The 23698-nt window shown below is 34.3% G+C and overlaps 1 protein-coding gene across 5 annotated transcripts in view; it reads left to right on the top strand.

The window, feature by feature from the left end:
- LOC145971119 (protein O-mannosyl-transferase TMTC1-like) overlaps positions 1-23698 on the top strand; it is a 230681-nt gene that overhangs the window by 140747 nt on the left and 66236 nt on the right. For all 5 annotated transcript variants that reach the window (XR_014438770.1, XM_083098435.1, XM_083098434.1 and 2 more), the window contains one exon: positions 12603-12780. Coding sequence is in view for 4 of the 5 variants with exons in the window: in XM_083098433.1 (XP_082954559.1) it covers positions 12603-12780 (178 nt within the window). In the remaining variant the exon portion in view is untranslated. The remainder of the gene's footprint in view (positions 1-12602; positions 12781-23698) is intronic.

Here is a 23698-nt window from a genome sequence, read left to right as displayed (position 1 = left end):
GAATATACAATTTGGACGCAAATCGATCGATAAATGTTTTCGCTCGTAATGTCACTTCAATGTATTTTATGATGAGACACTAATACAAGTTGTATATTGATTTGTTGTTAGATACCTTCACAAATATCCCTCTTATATTTTCCTTCTTATATTTTTACAAGAAAATTTTTACTTAAAAATAAGCAGAATTCTCATATTAAAATTAAATATGTGACAAATTATTATTTCAATCAGAAAGCCTTTTGATTTCATTTTTTATATTTTATCGTTTACTATAATAGTTATTGTCAGTAATAGTCGATCGCGATGTTATTTGAAATTTGTACAGGTAATATACTAAATATCATGTAATGATTCATAAGCAGTTTAGTGGTATTCTCGGTATTTCCATAAGATGTTCTGTTTCAAGATAATATACTTGAGACGAGAGTTCTCTTCTGGTCCTCACATAATGAGGGTGGCCTTGTTTCGTCTCTCCATTCTGAAGGGCTTTAATAAGGGCATCATCTAGGTGTTCAACTGGACAAAGATCTTTATAACAAAAGAAGAGGAGTACCTCCATGTAAACTCATGAACAATATGCCTTTAAATTTTCAATCAACGGTTAATTAGAAGGAAATATTACGTACGTACATGTTACAGACATTATTTAAGCTATTTTAGAATGTGAATTTTGTGAAGATATTAATTTTAATTTTGCTATTTATTAAAAGAGATCAATCCTGGGACATTTTTATTAACATGTAACGATCACATTTTTAATTCCCAATTATTAAACAAAAAACAGTTGCCAGTATTTATTTTATGAGCTTTGGAACCATAGAAAATGCCGCATACACATAGGAAAATTCTATATAAAAACAAGAGATATTTCTATTTAAAGCTTTGTTGTTTTACTCTCGTAGAGTCGATCGTTTGTTTTAATTCGATCATTCTTTGCATTCTTTATAGATTAACGTTTCACGATTGCAATGCTGGAATATTGTGCAGTGAAAATGCATATTCGAGAACAAATAATCCGAAAAGCAAAAGATTTCTTCCAACAAAGTCCAAAAGATTGCATTGAAGCCACTTTCGGGAGGGTCGATGAGTTGTATCGAAGTTTTTACTATTGCTAAAAGAAACTCTCAGTACCGGTACACCACCGTTGCCATTTTATAGGTTCAAACGAGAAATGGCGTTCTTTCAACCATGATCTCTCAAGTTTAGCCATTAACCGTATTGTTTCCATCCTCGAAGTTGTTTTGGCCTTTAAAACGAAATAGACTTTTCTCACCAAACAAGGTTAGCACATTTATTTGAGTGATTTACTTTAATTATTTCAGAATAAACGTCTTGATATTTTTCTTTGAAATATATAGTTATATAATTGTATAATACATAAAGAACAAATTATACATCATACATTTTTCTTGTTTTATTAAACGGCTCTTTAGTAGCTCTCCCTCTTTGCGCTTGTAGTTCTGAATCTTGGATTTTTTCTCTCGTTAAAGTTTGTCTCACACAGAGAGAAATAATAATGTGTCTTTCAAGTGAGGTAAATGACAGAATATCTCAAAGTAAAACGAAGAAAGTAAAAAAAATCGGTATCTTTTCTTGTTACCGTCTATCATCTCGTGAGAAATAGGATGAGCAAAAGCGATACGTTGCTGTCTCGATTCGACAGATTGCGCAGTTTGTGGAAAATCTGATTTGGAATTTTAAGATGTCTGTGTTTGTAATGCTATACGATAATTTATTGAAAAGTTGGAAACTTCACGAAAAATTTAAAATTCTTTAACAAATAGTTCTGTGACTGTTGCCGTACTGAATATTATTTTCTGTTGTTTGATTGGTCACTTTTAACGTCCTTTATTTTTTTATGACTCGTGTTCCAGTATTCTTTCTGTCCATACTCACACATAGAATATATATATGGAAAATATAAATTTATAAAAAAATATATTTATCTTGAAAGCGCGAAAAATGAATTAATTAATTATTTATCTTATGTTAATATATACTTTAAATTTACCTGCGAGAATAAAATGCATAATAACTTCTATTAAAATAATAGTTTAAAATTAATCTTTTATGTTAAGTGTTCTTTATGGAAAAAAATGTGCAGTATTTGAGTTATTTAAGCACTTGACTCAGAAAACATCACCATCAGTCATCGTAACTAATATTCAGTTAAATATGGACACAATTGTGGCTCTCGAACGGTTGCGGTAATAAATTCAATGTAATAATCCGATATTCCGACAAAGCCGTTATCATTGCACAAATACTGCAAACATAGTAAAATACAGAACATTTAACGTCCGATATATTCTAGTTTCTCGTGTTATTCCGCGGATTTATGATAGCCTGCTGTCGATGATGGGTAACAATGGAATTTTTCTATGAAAAAGAACGGCTTATTTTTACTTTATACATTGTGCGATCCAATCTCTCTCTCTCTCTCTCTCTCTCTCTCTCTCTCTCTCTTTCTCTTTTTCTTTCTCTATTTCGCGATTCAGGCTTAGCATTGTCCAACCGTATTTCTAGCTACGTTCGAGCACACAGGCTAAACTTACGGAGGAAAATGTTAGAGCGGGCTTATTTTCTCATGGGACAAAGTTATCTGCAGACGAGGGAGTCGCGCAGTCTGTTTCTCTCATGAGCCTAGTTATATCTGGCGCGGAGATGTATTTCAATTTGGTCGAAGATACTGTCTCCGTTATTTCATATGTGGATCTCCAACCTCTTCTTCCTCTCAACCTTTCTCTTTTTCTTTCTCTTCTTTCGACCTTCTCGCGGGAGACGTGGATTCCGCTAAGAGAATGTGCGTGGGCTGTGCAGCGACTGAGGAAGAAGCGGGGGATGGTATACGCGAGGCACGGAGGCGTTTAGTTCGGCGCGGCACTTTATCCCTTAAATACCCAGAGGTATTCTTCCCACGGAATTGTAGGTCTCCTTCTTTCCTCGGCTCGCTGAATGGCTCTGGATATCCTGGGAGGATAGAGAAGTTACCTCCACTCTCTCTGTTTCTCTCTTTCTCTCTCTCTTCCTTTCTCTCTCTTTTCTACCTATCTTTCTCGCTTTCGTACTTTTTTTTCTTCGTTTCTCCTCACGAAGCAATTTATACGCGCCTCCGTCTCGCAAACAGTCGCCCATTACTCCACGACGATAAAGCTCCACGAGTTTTGCGTCCGAGCTTGCGCAGCCGTGGATTTTCGAGAATTTATTACATTGTCCACGAGTTAAGAATCGCAAGGAACTACTGAACTAGGAACTAGGAAAGACATTAGTCATTCGTTAATTTATATGAATTTTTGCATCTTCGATCGTTTGCGATCGAAAGATGAGAAGAAAAAGACTGAAGATTACTTTTGATCATCACAACATTGACATTTCATCCGAATTGTAGACTCACTCTTACAGCTTACACTCTTACTCTTACACTCTTGTAACAATAATTTTACGTACAAAATATATAAAAACATACCATAATATAAATTATATTTAATATATATAGTATAATTAAAATATATAATCCATTCTTAAAGAAAGGCATGTAAAGTCGATTATTCGAATATCCCAAAGTTCATTATTGTCGCTTTTCCGTGATGTTAATTGGTTCTCTCGCGTTCTCTACTGATTTAATATGTGTGTGTGTGTGTGTGTGTGTGTGTGTGTGTGTGTGTGTGTGTGTGTGTGTGTGTGTGTAATATTACAAACTTTACAACTACAAGCAATCTGGCAGATACAAAAAATAGCGATAAATTTTATTATTACATTTATAAAATTATAAAATTTGTTTATATCAGCAAAACATTTTTTTGAATGCTTATAACATGCATGTGAATTAGGCAATATATGTACCGCCACTAGCGTGAATCAGTTTTCTCGATAAGGAAGAAAATCGTATTAGCGTGCAATTGAAAAATCCACTTCACAACACAGTACACATCTCGCTGGATTTCGTCGTCTCCCTCACATTTCTGCTCTTATCATATGTACTTTCTTTCTTAGTATGGTACTATTTAGGAGCACGCAAGCGAAATAGCGTAATGATACACCGCGAAATCTAATGTACATCTCGAGCGACGAAATTATGGCAACCAAACTTTTTTTCAAGCGCAACATTTTCGAGCATTAGAATATTTAAAGAAACGATATGACATGGCATTTTTCTCATATATTCAGTCCATTTGGAAAATTTATATATAATTTTAAGTAAATGTACAGATTTCTTTGTAATATTTTCGACAGTTTTTCATATTAGGAATTGTGGATGCTGCTAATTAATTCGTACAAGCATACATCTATATTATTCTACTAGTACACAAGTAATTGTAATTTTTACAACCTAACTTAATAAAACTGGCACCATAAACTTAAAAAAATTCGAAACGCAACGTATATGCATGCAGCCATAAATCCTTATATGCATACCGTGAACACTTGGAGTTTACTGCTCGAGGCTTGATTATAAAACTGGCCTTAAATCAAAAGTACTCGTTTCGTTCGGGTCGTCACGAATAGAAACGGAATAATCACGAACATCTCGACACTCTCTTTTTCAAGCACGCTATATAAAGACGTCACGACGAATTTATTCGATTAATTATTTCATTAGAAATTAATACGCTCTATTTGTATTTGAGAGAAGTTAATAGCATTTTAATTAAAAAAGATCTAATTAAAAATGAATAAAGATTTGATTTGTGCTAATTGTATTTCTGGACGAGTAAGATCTCATCTTTAATTTTGGATTTTATCATTTATTTATTAAAAGAGACGTTTTTTGATAGCTATTATAATATGTGAAAGAAAGAAGAAGCACAAAAAACGTACACGTACTTTAAATAAAAATGATAAAATATATTTATTACGTACATGAATTTTATATTTTGCGTACATGAATTTTATACATTGCATAAACATGTAATCAAAAATGAAGACACTTTGATATGAATACACGTCAAATTATTCAATGATATATCTGTCATATACAGGGTGACCCATTTTAACTTAGGCAGCCAAATAACTCGAAAAATAAGCAAGATAGAGAAAAATGTTTTAGACAAAAGTTGTATGGTTTCGAGGGGGCCATAAGATGGTATCATTGGTTTGACCTTGAAGAGTCATTTGAAGGTCACGTGAAGGTCACTTCAATTTTTTTAAATGGAACATCCTATATATTTTTGTACATTCTTGTAGCTCATCTCGAGAGCTTTCCAAAACACTATAATTAAGTACATTTTCGTTAAGTACTTTTTGAGTTATGAGGCTTGAAATAATTTCTTAATTTTACATAAACCGTAAAATATCTTGTAAAATATTCATTTTTCGATTACCTTACCTTAATAGTTTTATGTACAAAATAATGAGAGGAATCAATTGGTGTAAAGAAAACACATAGTTGTTTCGAAGAAAAAATATGTAATTTGCAATTAACAATTCCATATTTTTTCTTAAAAACAACTATGTGTTTTCTTTACACCAATTGATTCCTCTCATTATTTTGTACATAAAAGTATTAAGGTAAGATAATCGAAAAATGAATATTTTACAAGATATTTTACGGTTTATGTAAAATTAAGAAATTATTTCAAGCATCATAACTCAAAAAGTACTTAACGGAAAGGTACTTAATTATAGTGTTTTGGAAAGCTCTCGAAATAAGCTACAAGAATGTACAAAAATATATAGGGTATTCCATTTAAAAAAATTGAAGTGACCTTCACGTGACCTTCAAATGACTCTTCAAGGTCAAACCAATGATACCATCTTATGGCCCCCTCGAAACCATACAACTTTTGTCTGAAACATTTTTCTCTATCTTGCTTATTTTTCGAGTTATTTGGCTGCCTAAGTTAAAATGGGTCACCCTGTATAATTTCTTTAATATATAATGTAATTTATAATAAAAATTATAAATACATTTGAAAAAGCGAATACGTTAGACATTATTAAATCATATATTTATCGAACAGTCGCTTCAAAAAATAAAAATTTCGTAAAAATATTCGCGCGGCATAAAATTTGATAATAAATCCCGTGTTCTCTTCTTTTACACAGCGTGCATCTTCAGATATAAACACTGGAATTCTATTACAATGACGGCCGTGGGGGCCTTAATTCCGCTTGCAGTTTGCCCGTACGTTATCATCATGCCCGTCCGCCTATTCGTTGGTGCACAAAACGCGAGATCGTTCAGACGTCGTGTTTAATGCTCGGGGCAGGAGAAACCTGGAACGCGATTAATCTCAAGGCACGAGAACTTGCCCGGTGCAGTTCCTTATACTGCACCGTTATAACGATCGCGGCGGAAACGAGCGCATTCGATGTGGCGCCTCGCGCAGTGCGAAATTGTGGCAGCTCATCTCTCTCTCTCTGTATTTCTCTCTCTGTGTTACTCTGTCTCTAGTTTTCTCTCGTCCACTCCCTGCAGCTACGACTCACCGTTCCTCACGTATTACTCATATGTGAAGAAACGAATAACTCGGTCGTAAAGATCCTCGGTGAATTGATTGTCGGTGATAAAAAGGGCGACAATTAAACGCGGCTATAAAAGCGGCTGCGATCCGATAATCGTTTCAGAGTGTATACGCGATACCGTCTATATATTTCGGTGACATTTTTACGAGTTGTTACGGACCAACGGTATAGGGGCTAGACGGGAGGAAACGTTCCCACAAACGTGCGCCGTTTGCATTCGGCGACAATGACAAATTTAATAGCTGCGTTTCGCGGCTCGCCTGACAATTACGATGACGTTTCGTACGCGCGAATAACGTTAATGCGTACGGACTGGTTATCGAGCGCGATAAAAAATGATTAGCGCGCGAAGATTACATCACGGCGCGACATGGCTTTGCAATTTTCATTTTACAGGGACTGCGTGTATAAAGAATCTCTAAAAATATAATATTTATTTACCCGTGCGTTCATTTGTGCGTCGTCATGGATACGCCAATGTAAGCCGACGCATTCATAATTATGGCTTTAAAAGATTGCAGCTGACCTGTTTTCATTATTTCATTGCATCGATATGGAGACCCGTGCAAAACGAAGCGACCAATCGTCGATTTTCCATCAATCGATCGGCGCCACTTGTTTCGTGCAATTGCTACAATATCGAGTTTTCCATTCGCGATTGCAATGGTTTTACACGAGCGATTTGCGCTGCTAAAACCCTTGAGCGCAATATGACGCGAACGACCTTCGTGACGGATTAGGCGCAAATCGGATTACAACAAATCAGTGGGAGCTTACTTCCGCGAAACATCGTCAATTGCCTCCCTCTTTCAATGTCCGATTATTATGTCGAGTTTAATTGAAGAGTACTCGAATTTTGTGGATCATAGTTTTAGTTATTATATTTTTTTAGCTCAATAGCTCTCGTATGAAATGCTATATAATTAATCGTTTTTAAAGTGGATTGAAAAATTGCTAGAATAAACCCATGTAGTAAATCGTTTAATAACGCGATAAACTTTTTGTGCTTTACAAGAGGAGGTTTTTCCGTTTGCTCGAACACGGCTTAATCTGTTTCTTAACGATCCCGGCTACGGGGATACGCTCGATCGACAGGTTAATTTGGCCGCAATGAAAGCAGTCTCGATATTTCCCAACGGACCACAAGAGATTGGAAACGAGGCGTAAGTCGGATTTTTGCTTAGCGACATCAGCCACGTCGCACACCAAATGATTGGTGGCACGATTCCAAATTACCTCTAAAACTACTCAAATTACCCTCTAAAACTATCCAATCGCTGTCTAGAATTGTATTGCCAACCAACAGTTATCCTATTATTGTTTTCATTTTTCGTGTATATGTCTGCTGTGAGATAAATCTGTTTTAATATAACTGTTTACAATAATACAATAATAATAAAAATTGCATATTGTCTTTTTTTCCTTTTAGTAAACTCAATATAAAATTTGTGTGAATTTCGTTATATTATCTATATACAAATTAAAAATTATATTATCCCTTATACGTAAAATAATTTAATTATACCCGAGAAATCGATTGTGGAGTGACCTCGATCGATATCGTAATTTTGAGGCGCAATCTGGATAGGGATGTGTGGCTTAATGATTACATGATATTAGCTAGGTGCCTGCTGCATGGCCTTCCTCGGAAAGTCCTTTATCATGTTCGACATGGACACACCATATTTTCCAATATACAATCTAGAAAAGGAATGAGGCCCGTCGGTTGATATATGGCGCCACTCAAGGCGTATAAACGGTCGTAATTCATAGTATTATCAGATCTGACTGCGTGGCTAAACGGATCGTAAGAATGAAAAAGAAAGGTTGAGAAACAGAAGATCAAAGATATCGGATAATTAATCTTGTCGATGACAATCTTGCCAATCTGCGATTGCAATCTGGCAGATTGCCATATTACATTTGCACAACTATCATAATTCTGTTGTAAGTAATAAAGAAATAAAATGGTAAAGAATTAAAATGGAAAACGAGAAATACAATAAAAAAGAGAATTACAAATAGCGAATAGAAAAACTCATATTTATAAAAGTTTTAAGACGGCGCAAACGTGTTCTTATTTTTTGAACATAAGAGAACGGGCAATATTTTACGGATATCGATCGGTGCCTTCCGACGTGTCTAAATTTCTTTGCGTGAACAACAGAGATCGAAGTCCCGACGTATCCGTGATTTATTTCGTTGGACACTTGGCCGGGAGGAACGTGACTGGAAGTACGGGTTAGCCAGTCCCTTAAATCACTGAAGCAGCACTGGAGAGTCGAAATCGGTATCTTGGCTGCTATATTCCGCGCACGATTGAGCCTGAATGGCGTTCTATGATGCTCTATCATCGTGCCTTTGTCTTGTGGCTGCAAACGATAGTCCTTACCAGAGCTGAAACTCAATGCCATCGAAAAGGAAACGAGATTCGAAATACGTACATCACTGTCAAGGAAAATCGCGCGAAAATGTTTCCTCTGCGGTATCGTGCATTACTTTGACATTCCATGAGAAAAGGTAGAGGAATGTTTTCTATTCTATAGAAAAGCGTTTAAGAAAAGATCTTAAAATATATATCTCTGTCGTGCGATATAAAGATAATCATATTTTATCTTTTTTTCCGTGTTGATATATCTTGCACCTTAATTCCGATGAATACCGATAAAATTTTTCGTAATATACGGGCAACTTCCCAGAACCTTCCTTCTTGAAGCGGAAGAGGTTGCTAACAAGATGAATAGACGAAACGAGGTTGATTTTCGACTACGTAACGTGGAACGGATAGTCAACTAAGTCAACGTGATTTAACGACATCGTTCAAGATTTTAATACCTCGTTACGAAGGGGCCGATCTTTCGACTTTTTATGCGACGTCTTTAGAAGAGTCTTTTGAAGAGGCCGAACGTCGAGAATCCTTGAAAGGCTTGCCCAGTGTATCATCCTTATGGCTCACGACCGGCTAAATTTCATTAGTTAATTACGTACCGGAATTCTGTCAAGATTCTCTTTTCAAGATGTTGATCTATGCCACGCGATAGTTTGCACGATAGTACGAGTCTTTACGCACGAGGCGACATTTTCACAGAAGTACGGTTATTCAAGAGAGAAACGAGTGTCGGATTTTAGAGGTTCTTCCTGAGATTAAAGCTCTTCATTTAACTGGCGCGAGAGCCGTTCGTTTTGTTCCGGAACGCAAACGCAAAAGTGATAATGACGGAACAGCGGGAATAAGTATTGATCGCTCTCTGCGGCTGGCCAGTAGTTACGGGCCGATGTGGTCAAACAGTAGTAATAGAACCGGTCGTGGTTAGCCAGTAGTAAGAGCGTAGCTGTGGTCAGACAGTTAGTATCAGGTCCCGCTGCGGTCTGATACGAGCAGCTGCTCTACTTTATCATACTACACTTCTGTTTTGGAACTTTTGATAGTTGTGTCATCAGTGTTATTTCAGCACGAAAATGCAAAGTACACTCCAATTACCGTATATAAAATATTTTTTTAGGGAATAACTACCATTTCTGGACCAAGCGCGCAAATACAGTGCTTTTGTATGCACAGTGCTATTTCATATTTTTCATTCTTTCAACAAACGAATTAGAAGAATAATGTAAAAGATTATGATCAGCATGTTGTATATTTCATGCATAATACGTGATGATATCAAAAAACATATTAATTATTATTATGATAACATCATTATGTGATATTCATTTAATGATAATGACAAAAATATAACTTATCTGTAATAATTAAAAGTGACATGGTAGAAACAACATGGGGACAGTTGAATCAGCTTTTCCTTGCATCTTTTCGAAGAAATATTGTGTAGGAACAAAGACGATTAAGTACTTAAAAACGAGGCAATTAAATAGATACGACTAAAATGTCGTGCAAATAGATTTTTCATCTTCGAGACAAAAGCTTTTTTTCTATTATTTTCAGATAAATTAAATTAAGGTTTTCAATTCTACGAGATTTCTCTTTTCACTATCCAAATTGGGAAAATTAAATTTTCACAATTTATTTCTGAATTATAATAATTTATAATAGAACGCAATGTGTGTGATACTGATAGATATTTTTTACATATCATTAATAACATTAGTATACAGTATCATATTTATGCTTTCTATATATATACTATATATTACTTCTCGTATATAAATAATACAGATACATGAATTTTTATCGCACAGAATGAAATATTGAAAGCAACAATTTTTGTTATTTGCACGTGGACAAAGAGAGTCTGTAATTATTTTCCTGACCAAATTCTTTCTCTCTCTTTTGTGCGTTTGGGCGAGTTTCAATGATGACATGAATAAAAGATATGAGAGGAGAAATTCGCGTAGAAAGTTGCGCCGACGAAGACAAATTGTGTTACAGAGAATTCCTCAGGGGAAAAATATAAATGATTATTCGCAAAGAGAGCGAAGAAGAATGAAACTGAAGATTGAGACATTTATAATATACAACGATTAATCTCTTCTGTTTTTTAGCTCCGAGACATATACTAGCAATTAAAATAATTACAATCTAGTCGAGGTATGAAATCCATATCAATGTCCAACGCCAAAGAGTATCTCCACATGTAACTGTCTTTGTATATTTAATCGCATATCAACAGCGAGATTGAATCAATACTTGTTTAATATCCAAGTGTGATACTGCAACAATTCAAGGTACTTCATTCCGTAACATGAATGCACGTGCACGCCGTTGTGCTTGGAGAAACCAGTTAGAGCAAACAAGAAGCATCTAAGCATGCAATCCTCATATTCTGTAGTTTGAACCATGAATCAGAAATTCGAATCAGAAATTTGTGAACTGAGGATGCGGCAAAGAAACAATAAATTTAGTACAATAAATAGATATAAGTGCGAAAATATGACTTGTATGTTGACTTTTAAATGGAATACGAGAGAGAATGGACTCCTTATTCAGATTGCAAGTGTATTATTTCGCAAAATAAGTTTGCACCGCCACATTCTTTAATTCAGACATAATAAAAAATAAAGATATATTAATGTACAATATAGTTAGCGGTATAACTAGAAACTTCGCAGTGAAATTTGCGCGCTGCACTGCGATCGACGTATGCGAGCTTCTTGCTTGATCTAGGGCCAAGGAAGAGACAGGATACGCCTCCGACAACCATGATCCTTGACACTTGGAAACGGGCCAAGTGCAGGTCCTCCGGGGGCGTCGAACTTATGCCGCCGGCAGGCTTCCAAAATTATAGCCCGGCTGCGTCAGCAACTACGATGTTTGTTTTCATCTCGATGTCGGCACGACGATCCATATACTATTTTTCATTCCGTCTTATTTTGATCGCGCCTACTGTTTGCAATGGCGAATGATTTTTCAGCGAACTGAGAATGAACGCCATGAAAGATATTTCAATAATCTCGCGCACGTATATGATATGTCGATATTATTTTTGTTAACGGGCAAATATATATATGTCAGTTACTTTAATCTCCTCAAAGAAAACGGCATCCCTCGGTTAGTTGCGACGAAAGGAAAATGGTCGGAATGGTTTTCTAAAATCCGATTACTCTGGCCGACTTAAGCGGATTTTCGTGGAAACTACGTCACGCCCGTGTTTGAAATCCATTGTACTTATAAACAAAAAGATGACAGGATTTATCTTTCCGTGTTTCTTTGTAACAATGAAATTTATCTTGTTTTTTACGAGTAAGGATTGTTTCATATAGGCATCACAGAATGGCATACAGAAACTATTTTCGGTGCAACGTTTTCGTCCTACTTACGAATAATAATATTTTTGCGCACAGGATACACATACGTAATTAGCTGTTCTATTTTAATTTAATAGGAAGGGAATATGTGAATTTATAATCTCCATTATTCAATCTCCATTATTTTTGATGAAAACATCATTTACATTTATATCCAGATATCTGTTATCTTCTATATAAATTTCAATTATTTTCAGAAAATATGCGATATTTTTTCCGATTGTTCATTGCTTTTATTTAATTCTAATCTTAATTATCCACTTTTTGATTTGTCATTCATCTTTATCGTAGCTAACACAGCTCAATTTTCTTATATTAAGTCGAAATATTTTCAGATATTTTCAGACGAATTTTGTTTTAATTGATTTCAGGTTGAATTACTTGATGGCAGGCTTGAGTCCCATGTGGTATCACGCCACAAACGTCGCCTTACATGCCGGTGCGTGCATCTTGGTCACCAGAGTGAGTCTCGTGGTAGCGGCACTTCGGCCAGGATTTGCGGCTCTCGCTGGATTGCTATTTGCCACGCATCCTGTGCACACAGAAGCGGTAAGTGACAACATACGAAACGTCCCAGAAATAAATGCGATATATTTTTATTAATGATTTTAAGATTTAAAAATATAATTTCAAGTAAGAAATGCCAGTATAAGTTATATCTGATCCGAATCGGCCACTCGTATTTAAGATCATTGTTAGTTATGTTTTTCTCAGCTGTAGATGGCAAACTATATATCATTTGCATCACGTTGCACACCCTTTAGTCAATCGCTCGTTATTCCGTGATTTTGTTTGCCATCATTTGTTTACAGTTAATTAATATTCAATAGCATATTCTCGCGTACATGTACTTAGGCGTTACATAGTTCATAGCATAATGGCAAATTCACCCTAAACCAAACTAAACAACAAGATTAGTAGAGTCCACTCGTCACGTAACTGCCTCATGTGCGCGAATAGAGTCTAGCTGATCCGATTTTCGTAAGTGTATAAACATAATTAGCCTAATCTTATTATGACTATGATCATGACGGATAAAATTTGAAGTGTTTGTTGCCTGATGGAGCGAGAGAAAGAGAGAGAGAGAGAGAGAAAGAGAGGGAGAGAGAGACTGTTGTTTTAAGATAGACCTGTTTTTGCTATAATCAACGTTGGCGTTTATCAGCCATAAGAGAAACACTTAGGATGTGTGCGCATGCTACTTTAGACAAATCGTAAGTTTTCTTTGGAACTCTATATAGACCGGGGAGAGACAATATTAGAGCTAGCTTTCATCAAGTATTTCTACGGCATTAATGCGAGAATGATAAACTTCGACGTCGTTAATAATATTACTCTACTTAACTTACTTTACTTAAATATAATTGTTTTGTCCGCCGTTTTATTGCACAAAATTATATTATTGTGTATTCTGAGAAATAGAAGTTAATTTTGTGTTAGAAATAGAAAGTTTATAGAACGTTAAATTAACAAGAGTGTTAAATTGAAAAATATAACAAAATTATTCGTCAGTGATTAGAATCATTAAAGATAAAATCATTAAAGATAACATAAACGAGATATATATATATATATATATATATATATATATATATATATATATATTCTAATTTTATATTATTGTAAAATAATTTGATGTATGAAAATATTGATGGATGTCGCACGCACAATCTTGTTTTTTTTTTATTGTCATATTACTGCTTTACTCGACGGAGTTCATATTTATTCGCGACTCAGGAATTGAAAGCGAAACATTATACCAATGAACAATGTGTGTTAATTTTTCGTAATTATGAATACATAATCACACGCACATGGGAAAAATGTATGGAAACTAGATTGCATAGGTATTTATACAAAGGTGAATTCCGCGTTCATTAGTTCAGAATCGTGCCTTTTGAGCGAAATTACTGGCGGCATACGACACTGGTTCACAAGTCCAGTCTCTGCCTATTACAAGCTCGGCCTGCTTGCCGGTCACGCACTGCATTCTGTTACAATCACGTGCGTGTAGTATTGCATGTATTATTCGTTGCGTGCATAGCCAGCCCTCGTTGCTAGTGTCACTATTGTGATATCATGCTCACGTTGTGGACGGATGGCTAAGTCAGATAATATTCGTATTAGATCAAATACTATGCCAAACATGATTATTTTTACATGACAATGTCTTGTAATATTTTATTATTCATATAGCAACAGTAGTGGAAAAATCGCGAGGAACTTTTCAATACATATGGTATATAAATTGTACATAAAATCCAGTTTGATTTTAGTAATTTTATCGAAAATTGTGTGACCGATTTCGTAAATAATTAATGACATTTTCAAATCTGAAAGTAGTAAAAAAGGTATGATAGAATATTCAAGATGTTTATTCAAAGATTTACTCGTTCGAATTATTTTTATCCGATTACATTAAGTATTGAAACATCAATATCAATCGGAGCTTTGCCATTTTGCCTTTATCACGACAAAATCATGTCATAAAACTTTTTAAACGTTAAAAATGTTTTTGCGTTCTTCTTTTTTAATTTATATTCTTTTGTCACGAAACGTTCATAAACTTGTCGCTAATATTAATAAATTATACCATATCGCGCACGAATATCGGAAATCTCGTGCTTCAATCGGAAGGCGCGATACCGCAGCATTAACCTCCGGTTTACCCGCAACTCCTGTTTCGCCTGCCATGGCATAGGATCTGTTGTCACATCGTTGTTCGCATTACTCTGATGACAGTCGCCGGCTCTCTGCCAAACAAATCAGTTGATACTGTTTGACTCTATTTGTCGAAATGATCATCCGACGAAAACGCCGTCTGTTTCCGGATTAAGTCCTTCATTCGGCTGTTGAAAGGAATCTCGTATTAATTAAGCACAACACCATTGAAGCGTTTGGCTTTTGGTCTGGTGTAAACCGGTTTGAACAAAGGACGCGTTTGAAAGGGTGGGTGAAGGAGGGGCATCAAGTGAAGAGGGATCACTGACCACCGTCCTGGACTTCGTCGTTTGTCTGTCGAACGCGGAAATCTCTACGATCGATCAATTAGCATGCTCGTGTCGCTGTTCATTATATAGGATGCATTCTACTCGTGCTCGTATGACTAATTAATTGGCAGAAGTTCAATAGGCATTTGCAGGTCTGGCGAAGGAGCTGATTTTTTTATATTTATGTGACAAGCTTATTTATAACAGCTAACATATAACTGAGTGCTAAAAAAGAAAAATTATTATAATTATTTGTAAAAAAGAAAAAAATAATTATTTGTTTTATGTATGAAAAAAATTTAGAAAAAGAGAGAATTGATGCCTAAATGTTTAAAAAGTATTTGAATTTTTCTTTTTTTTTATGCTAAGTTTATAAAAATAAAAGTACTCTGTGTGGCTGATATATATTAGACATATTTCTTGATTAAAATTTATATACGTTGAATTTCTCGAAGATAATGTATTACTATGTACAGATTCATGATGAAAATATATTAATACAAAACCTTTTTAAAAAATGTAAAAAAACACATCAAATATTTAAAAAAAATATTTATATTATATTGTACGTATTAAACTTGCATATAACATATAGAAGTTAAAAAATAAAAATTAGACATGTATATATATTTGACAATGTTTTTTTACTGTAAAATAAAGTTTATCGCTCATCGGTCGATGATAAATTACATGTTGGCAAGAAAAATTTAAAGCTCGTTGCGAGATATATTCGAGTTAATAAGTCATTATAGAAATAATTGTTATCCACATAAATATCACTGTACATAAATTAAAATTCCTATTTTCCAATTGCTTCGATTTTTATTTCAAATGAAAACGTACAATATCTATTTATTATATCTATTTAAACCAACTATTACTTTGATATATTTATAAATTGTTAATATTGAAAGTTAAATAAACGCGCTGACTTATAATAGCTAAAATTTTCAGATAATAGATTTAATTATATTATTAAGTAGTATAGAATAATTATATATAATTATTATATATTTTCTTGGTGCTTTATTTCAATTGATCGCAATCGTTTCTTAAAGAATAATAATACAACGACACACGAAGCGATCACTATCCGCGAGATTTATTAAGATTTATTAAAAATTTTACTTTTACTGCGAGATCTATTAAAATTTATTAAAAATTATTTTCTTTTATTTGAATGAAATTGAACTATCAAGTTACAATTATTATATACTTGAGTCAAATTCTTGTTATATTGCAATCTCTTGTTTTGTTTTACTATATATTCTATTCCATGCACACACACACACACATATACATAGTATTTTTATAAGAAATAAATAATAGAATAATATTTATAGTATATAAAAAGTTTTCTCTCTCTCTCTCTCATGTTTTAAGAGCTTATAAAATTTTTAAGATTTTTTATTTTATATACCTTATGTTGTTAATTTCATATTATAACAAAAAATACTCACTTTTATTTCGATAAGATTTGCATCTTTTGACTTTCTCTCGTTTTATATTGCTGTTGGCCGGATTTTATAATTTGCATGTGAAATGCATTGATTTTTTGCGATATATATATATAGTATCCACATTTATCTAGTGAAGTGTTTGAACTGAATGACAAAAATAACTTAAATTATTAGGAATATTAGATTGCGCGATACCATTCAGAAATGTTTGGAAATATATAAATTAATATAGATTATTACATATATATATATATATATATATATTATACATAGGATATTTAACTTTTAGTATTAACAATTTGTAAATGTATCATATATAATATGGCAGTCACAAAAGGATAAGATAATAAAGTAATATTTAATTGTAATGTAATTATATATATGTATATGTATATATATATATATATATATATATATATATGTATATACTATAATTATACATATACTATATATATTTGGATCGGGAAGTATATTTAGTCCATTAACCATTTCGATTAAATATTACTTTATTATCTTACTACGTTCTTTTACGATTCCTTTTATTTTCTACGTGTATAAAGCTCACGAAGAAGAACAATTCCTTGAAATTTCAACTATTTTATCGCATTAAAATGCACTTACTTTTACAATGGAAGTCGCTCGATTTCACAGCTCGATTTCACGCTATTGAACGGGTGTAACGATTTCCATAAAAGGAAGTGTAAGTTAGAGAAATGGCAAGAATTTGAAAAAAACCACAAAGACTATGCATTAATACATGTAAGCTCTGTTATTATGTAATTATCTTATCGTTTGCCTTGTTTGCGATATTTAAGAATAATCTTTCTCTTTATTCAGTGCTTCTCTTGTTTTCTTTTGACATTATTTTTATGCATATCATCGTATAGAATGATACAAGTTATAAGCAAAATACATTATAACAATGTATTACTTTTTATTATATCATTGAATTTAATTTGGATCACATACAATAATGCGAAAAAGAATATTAATTCAATTAACTCTGTACATATTACGATAATAAGATTAATTGGTTCATACAAATGGCGAGATTATATACCATTGTGTTATTAATTATATACTCGAAAAATATGATTAAAGGCAAAAATAAAACTAATTTATTCACGGTGTGTTACTCATTTTTCGAAGGATGTTTGAAAAGAAATTTTAGAACTAATATGGAATGTGAGCCATTTTTCAATACTTCATAAATGAAATATTTCATGGAAATGCAACTTATTAAAATATATTTCGCCATAAAAGACGGGAAAATAGCTAATAATTTTATAGAAAGACATATTATAAAGCTTATTTTGGATTCAAGATCTAAGTTTCTGCTTAACGCGGATGCCTTTGAAAACTGCTTAGTCGTATTGTCTTTACTCAAAGCATTCCTTGAATTGAAAAAGAAGAACGAGGTTCTTCCGCTGCGCATATGTATTGTCGAAAGCAAACGGGTGGGCTAAAACAAAATACGTGTTCCGTTTCACGATGTACGGAAGAGAAGCCGCTGGCTCGAAACACTCACGGAAGGGGAGAGAGAAGAGCAAGGATAAAGGGAAGGAAGATCGAGCGAGATGCGTCCCGAATGCTTCCTCTTTTCATCTAAAGGAACTAAAGAGCATCAGGGTGCATACCGGAATGTTTTCCAGGTATTGTTGGGAAGAAGGAGAGCGGGGAGATGCATTCCCGTTAAATCATTCGTAAAATCGTAGGTGCCTTCACGGCATAGTGCGATCTTTCCGACGCGAAAACGGAGGCATTTCTCCGTGTGCAACAGTCCGTTCATTTTGGAAAATCAGCAGGATTGCCAGTCACCATGGCGAAGATATCGCTCGCCCGCAAGAAAATAAAAGAATATTTTTAATATTGCGAGATGCGTGTAAAAGTCTATAATAAATGACGTGTCTCTTTTTGTTTTTTTCTTTTATATATAGAGATGAAAATTAGAGAGAGCACGATTTAAATATTGTTCAAATTTTGCGTTGTCGTTATTAAATCATTTGTGAAATCGTAGATATTTCTATACCGCTGTTGAAAGATTGGAATTAAGTGATTATATTTTTCGTAATTACTCTTTTTTTTCAAGTCTAACGAAAACTTTTTTTCCCAATATTGATACATGACAAGATACACGTTGAAAATTCTATAATTCTATAATAATTTATAAAACTACAGTGTTAAAAAAATATGAAATAAACTGACGCATCGAGGATAGCGCGTAAAATTATACGCGTATTTTTTAAAATTTATAAATGTTAAATCTCTTTCTTTTTTTAACTTTTTCTAGTAAATAGCTTGATGAAACATATCACTAAAAATTATTGAATATTAGAAATTATGTCCGCATTATTCATTACAATGAATAGATATTATATGTATGTATATAGATAATTATACATACATATATATATATATATATATATATATATATATATATATATACAGGGTGACCCATTTTAACTTAGGCAGCCAAATAACTCGAAAAATAAGCAAGATAGAGAAAAATGTTTCAGACAAAAGTTGTATGGTTTCGAGGGGGCCATAAGATGGTATCATTGGTTTGACCTTGAAGAGTCATTTGAAGGTCACGTGAAGGTCACTTCAATTTTTTTAAATGGAATACCCTATATATTTTTGTACATTCTTGTAGCTTATTTCGAGAGCTTTCCAAAACACTATAATTAAGTACCTTTCCGTTAAGTACTTTTTGAGTTATGATGCTTGAAATAATTTCTTAATTTTACATAAACCGTAAAATATCTTGTAAAATATTCATTTTTCGATTATCTTACCTTAATACTTTTATGTACAAAATAATGAGAGGAATCAATTGGTGTAAAGAAAACACATAGTTGTTTTTAAGAAAAAATATGGAATTGTTAATTGCAAATTACATATTTTTTCTTCGAAACAACTATGTGTTTTCTTTACACCAATTGATTCCTCTCATTATTTTGTACATAAAACTATTAAGGTAAGGTAATCGAAAAATGAATATTTTACAAGATATTTTACGGTTTATGTAAAATTAAGAAATTATTTCAAGCCTCATAACTCAAAAAGTACTTAACGAAAATGTACTTAATTATAGTGTTTTGGAAAGCTCTCGAGATGAGCTACAAGAATGTACAAAAATATATAGGATGTTCCATTTAAAAAAATTGAAGTGACCTTCACGTGACCTTCAAATGACTCTTCAAGGTCAAACCAATGATACCATCTTATGGCCCCCTCGAAACCATACAACTTTTGTCTAAAACATTTTTCTCTATCTTGCTTATTTTTCGAGTTATTTGGCTGCCTAAGTTAAAATGGGTCACCCTGTATATACAGTAAACTCATACTGATATTCTGGGATAATTGTACTTAATACATATAATAGCCTGGTTACTAAATTAAGGAAAGCTCACTCGGTTGGCCTAGATTAACAAAGTAATTCACAGATCCCTATGGATTACCGATTCCAGTATCTCGGAATTAGCAAAGCCCTTGTAAATTATACATTCCAATGACAATCGACTATCGGAATTGATTGATACATGTATGAAACCTATTGGAATTTTTAATTGTATATGCTACTATCTATCTGCAAATTTATCTGTCACCTATAATCGATATGCTAAAGTGAACACATTCAAATATAAACAATCAAAGCTTTTTTCATTGAAATAAAAAAGAAATAAACAATGATATATATTGTAACAATGATGAAGAAGATTGGAAACAAAATTAAGAAGATTTTCTTCCTCGTGAAAGTCAATTTTATCTTTTTGCGGCTTAAAGCAAAGACTGAAAGAGATTATTATATTAAAGAAATTTATCGGAAATTATAGGAGTTTTATATTGCAGAGGGAAATATATTACCTGTATTATACATTATTATCATATCCAAGAGTCGATAAAAGTTTGATAAGAGCAATGATAAAAAGAGTACTACGTAAAGCATTGAAATTTCAAGAGGAGTGTAGGATAATTATCTCATCGTACGTTTGAGTCTGTTAATTAAGTACGTTCGCCTTCGTTTTTTTGCGGCAATCAAAAGGGTTCTGGGAGACATATTCATTATCTCGTGGACCATCGATTTCGTCGTTCTTACCCGAGGGAATCCGCGGACGTCGGTCGGCCAAGTCGGCGACGACCTGGAGTTAACAGCGTGAGTTTAAAAGTGATTTATCTCTGATTTATGGAGGAAAGAGCACGGTACGCGGAAGCCGAAAGTTTCTCGGCTTCTCGGCGACGAGGCGGAAAGAATTATCGGTCGGGCACAATGGACAGGCGGTGATATCGTTTACACGTCGAATCCCACGGCCGTCCGTTCTGCAAGAAGACAAAAAGAATGTCGGCTGCCTTCCTCGCCTTTGGCCGGAGAAAAAATATCGCGGCTTCTGCGAGCTCGGCGGATTTTCAGGGCCGAGCTACGCTAGAAACGGAAACGCCGCCGTTGAGACGGTTGCAGCTGAGAATGCAGTTGGATTTCTCTTTATTTTTTTACGGTGAGAGAAGTTTGTAATGAAAAATTTAATTCGCCGAGAAAACGGGGGAGTTATTCGCAACAGAATATTTTCGCTACGGTAAGCATTTTACCTTCTTCCGCACATCACTGTTCATTCTCCGCCGGCCTTTGATATTTCTCACTTTAAGATATTTTCCTCGTACCTTACGCTAGTCTATCTGCAAATAGTTGGTGTGTGCTTTATATTCCGAAGCTTAATGAGGAACTTGATGCAAATATATCGACGTCAATCTAAGTTCTTGTTGCTGTAACGCGCGGTATAAACGCAATTTATCTAAAAGCACTTACACATTATTGGCAAGATTCCGCCTCGCTACGTTCCTCTTGGCCGCATGCGTTTGCGAAATCCCGCAGTGAAATATTCATGGCGACGGTATTCGCAACTACCAGCAGCGTAATTCCGCGCACGATTCGTAGGACGTCGATTCAAAGTAGAGGAGGTAACCTCGTTTCACGCGGACGAAACTTTTCTCTCCCCGTTTCCAGCGGTGTTCCTCCCTTTGAGCTGACGTCGAAACGTTACAGGAAACGTGTCGCTCCGTTCCCAAAGGAGCTTCGTTCAGAAAATATCTGTAAGTTGGTGACGCGAGCAAAAATATTTGTCAGCGATCGAAGATCGAAGTGCATGCAAAAGTGCCATTTTACACAACATATTTGCAACGTGAACAATAACAGGACGAAATTGTTTATTAAGCATAACAATTCGCGCTTTGTCGTTTTGTTTGTGAAACAACGCGCGAATGAGTTTCAAATGATTTAGGTACACTTGACTTTTGTCTTTTTTTTCTCTCTTGTCTCTCTCTCTCTTTTTTTTCTCTTCTTTTCTCTCTTATTCTCTCATCGGTTTAACGCTTGACACAAAAGGGTGTCGCGCTGGTGTATCCCGCTGGTGTCCCGCCTTCTCTATTCCGGAAACAGCCGGAAGTAGGAAGGTATCAGCTGGCTGAAGTCTGAAGCTGAGAATTTCAGGTCTTGATTGCACGATTCATGACGTTCTCAGAATACGAGCTCAGTATTCGTCCTGCCCGTCCCTTAGCTTGCTCCAGTCCTATTCTCACCCGCCACGTGATACGGCACGATGATGGATTCTCATATCCGGTGGATCGCTCGTTACGGTCGAAACTCGAATTTACACCAGGATAGAGAACCCTCAGAGGATTATGTCAAGAAGCGTGTAGAGAAACGAGTGTTTCTCTACGTGCGAACAGTAGACACAGACTTTACAATTTATCATTTTCATTGTAGAATCATTTATTTTGCAGCAATCATATTTTAGCAAAACATTCGAAGGAATGTTCAGCATTTTCGCCTTTGCAAACTATCCTTTTTATTCACAATCTGAAACATAAATTTTTTTTAAGAAGTAAAAAGGAAGTTGAATGAAAAAAAATCATGGGAGCAATGATTTAAAAAAAACTCTGCATACATTCAGGATGAAAACGCCGATCATATAAAAAATATTCCATTTAATTCGGGTGTAACAGATTAAATTGAACGGAGAAATTAAACTTTTTCTTATTTCCGCAAATAACATTTTATAAGCTGTTAAAATATATTAAAATAACTTGATATTTAAAGAGATTAATTTTCTTCCCTTTTTTCAATTTTACCTACATTTTCATCTCGTTATTCCATGCTATCAGTTTTGCGTTTCTATGATGCGGAAAACTTCACCATTAAACTCAGCGTTATAGTTGAAGTGCTATCTCTATATATGCATCTTTATAGATATATGTCCTTTGAGAGCAATGTTAAACTTTCACAAGCGTTCTGCAAACAAGATCATAGGATCCTTTTTATTTCCTTGTATTTTTTAGTAGACTTTCCAAGTATTTGTTTTTTAATGTAACTTATAATTGATTTATAATACGTATTTTGAGTCGCTGTATCAATACAATCATCGTATTAAAAATTATAAAATATTTAATAATTTTAATAATTTTATGAAAATAAACTGAAATTATTGCTTATGACACAATAATATATTTTTTTTTTGCGATACATGTACCATGAATACATTATAATATAATACAGACACGTAAACTGTCATTTTCCTTGAATGAATCATAAAATAAGGCGAACGCGTCCCTTATTTGGCTTTAGAACGTGGATGGAGACACGTGCGGCCAATTGAAGTTCCATTCCACAAAAGTTGCTCCGGCAACTTCCTAGCGACCTCCGCTCCCGGACTCAACTCGAGGAGAACCGCAGGAACCTCTGTGACGGTAATTGGGGACAAATAGAGAAAATACTTTTGATAGTGGCCGCAATGACGATCATCCCAATGTTCCGTACGAGCGGTTAGACGTTTCATTAAAGGATATTGCCGTTGCTCAGAGGGCGGAGAAGAAGAAAGGGGAGAGTGCAAACTTTTTAAGGGTGAATCGGTTGCAGTATGCCGCTTTGATGGTAGGTTTAAGAATCAGCGTGAGAAGATAACCCTCTTTCTCGATCGTTGCTCGAAAAATCTCCGGTAAAATATCGCTAATTATTAGATCATC

The sequence above is a fragment of the Camponotus vicinus genome, unplaced genomic scaffold (assembly GCF_025532165.1).
Source record: "Camponotus vicinus isolate PSW18456_S1 unplaced genomic scaffold, iyCamVici1.0 SCAF_4, whole genome shotgun sequence".
NCBI lineage: Eukaryota > Metazoa > Arthropoda > Insecta > Hymenoptera > Formicidae > Camponotus > Camponotus vicinus.
The sequence above is the reverse complement of the archived record's forward strand: the minus strand, read 5'-3'. Positions and strand labels throughout refer to the sequence as shown.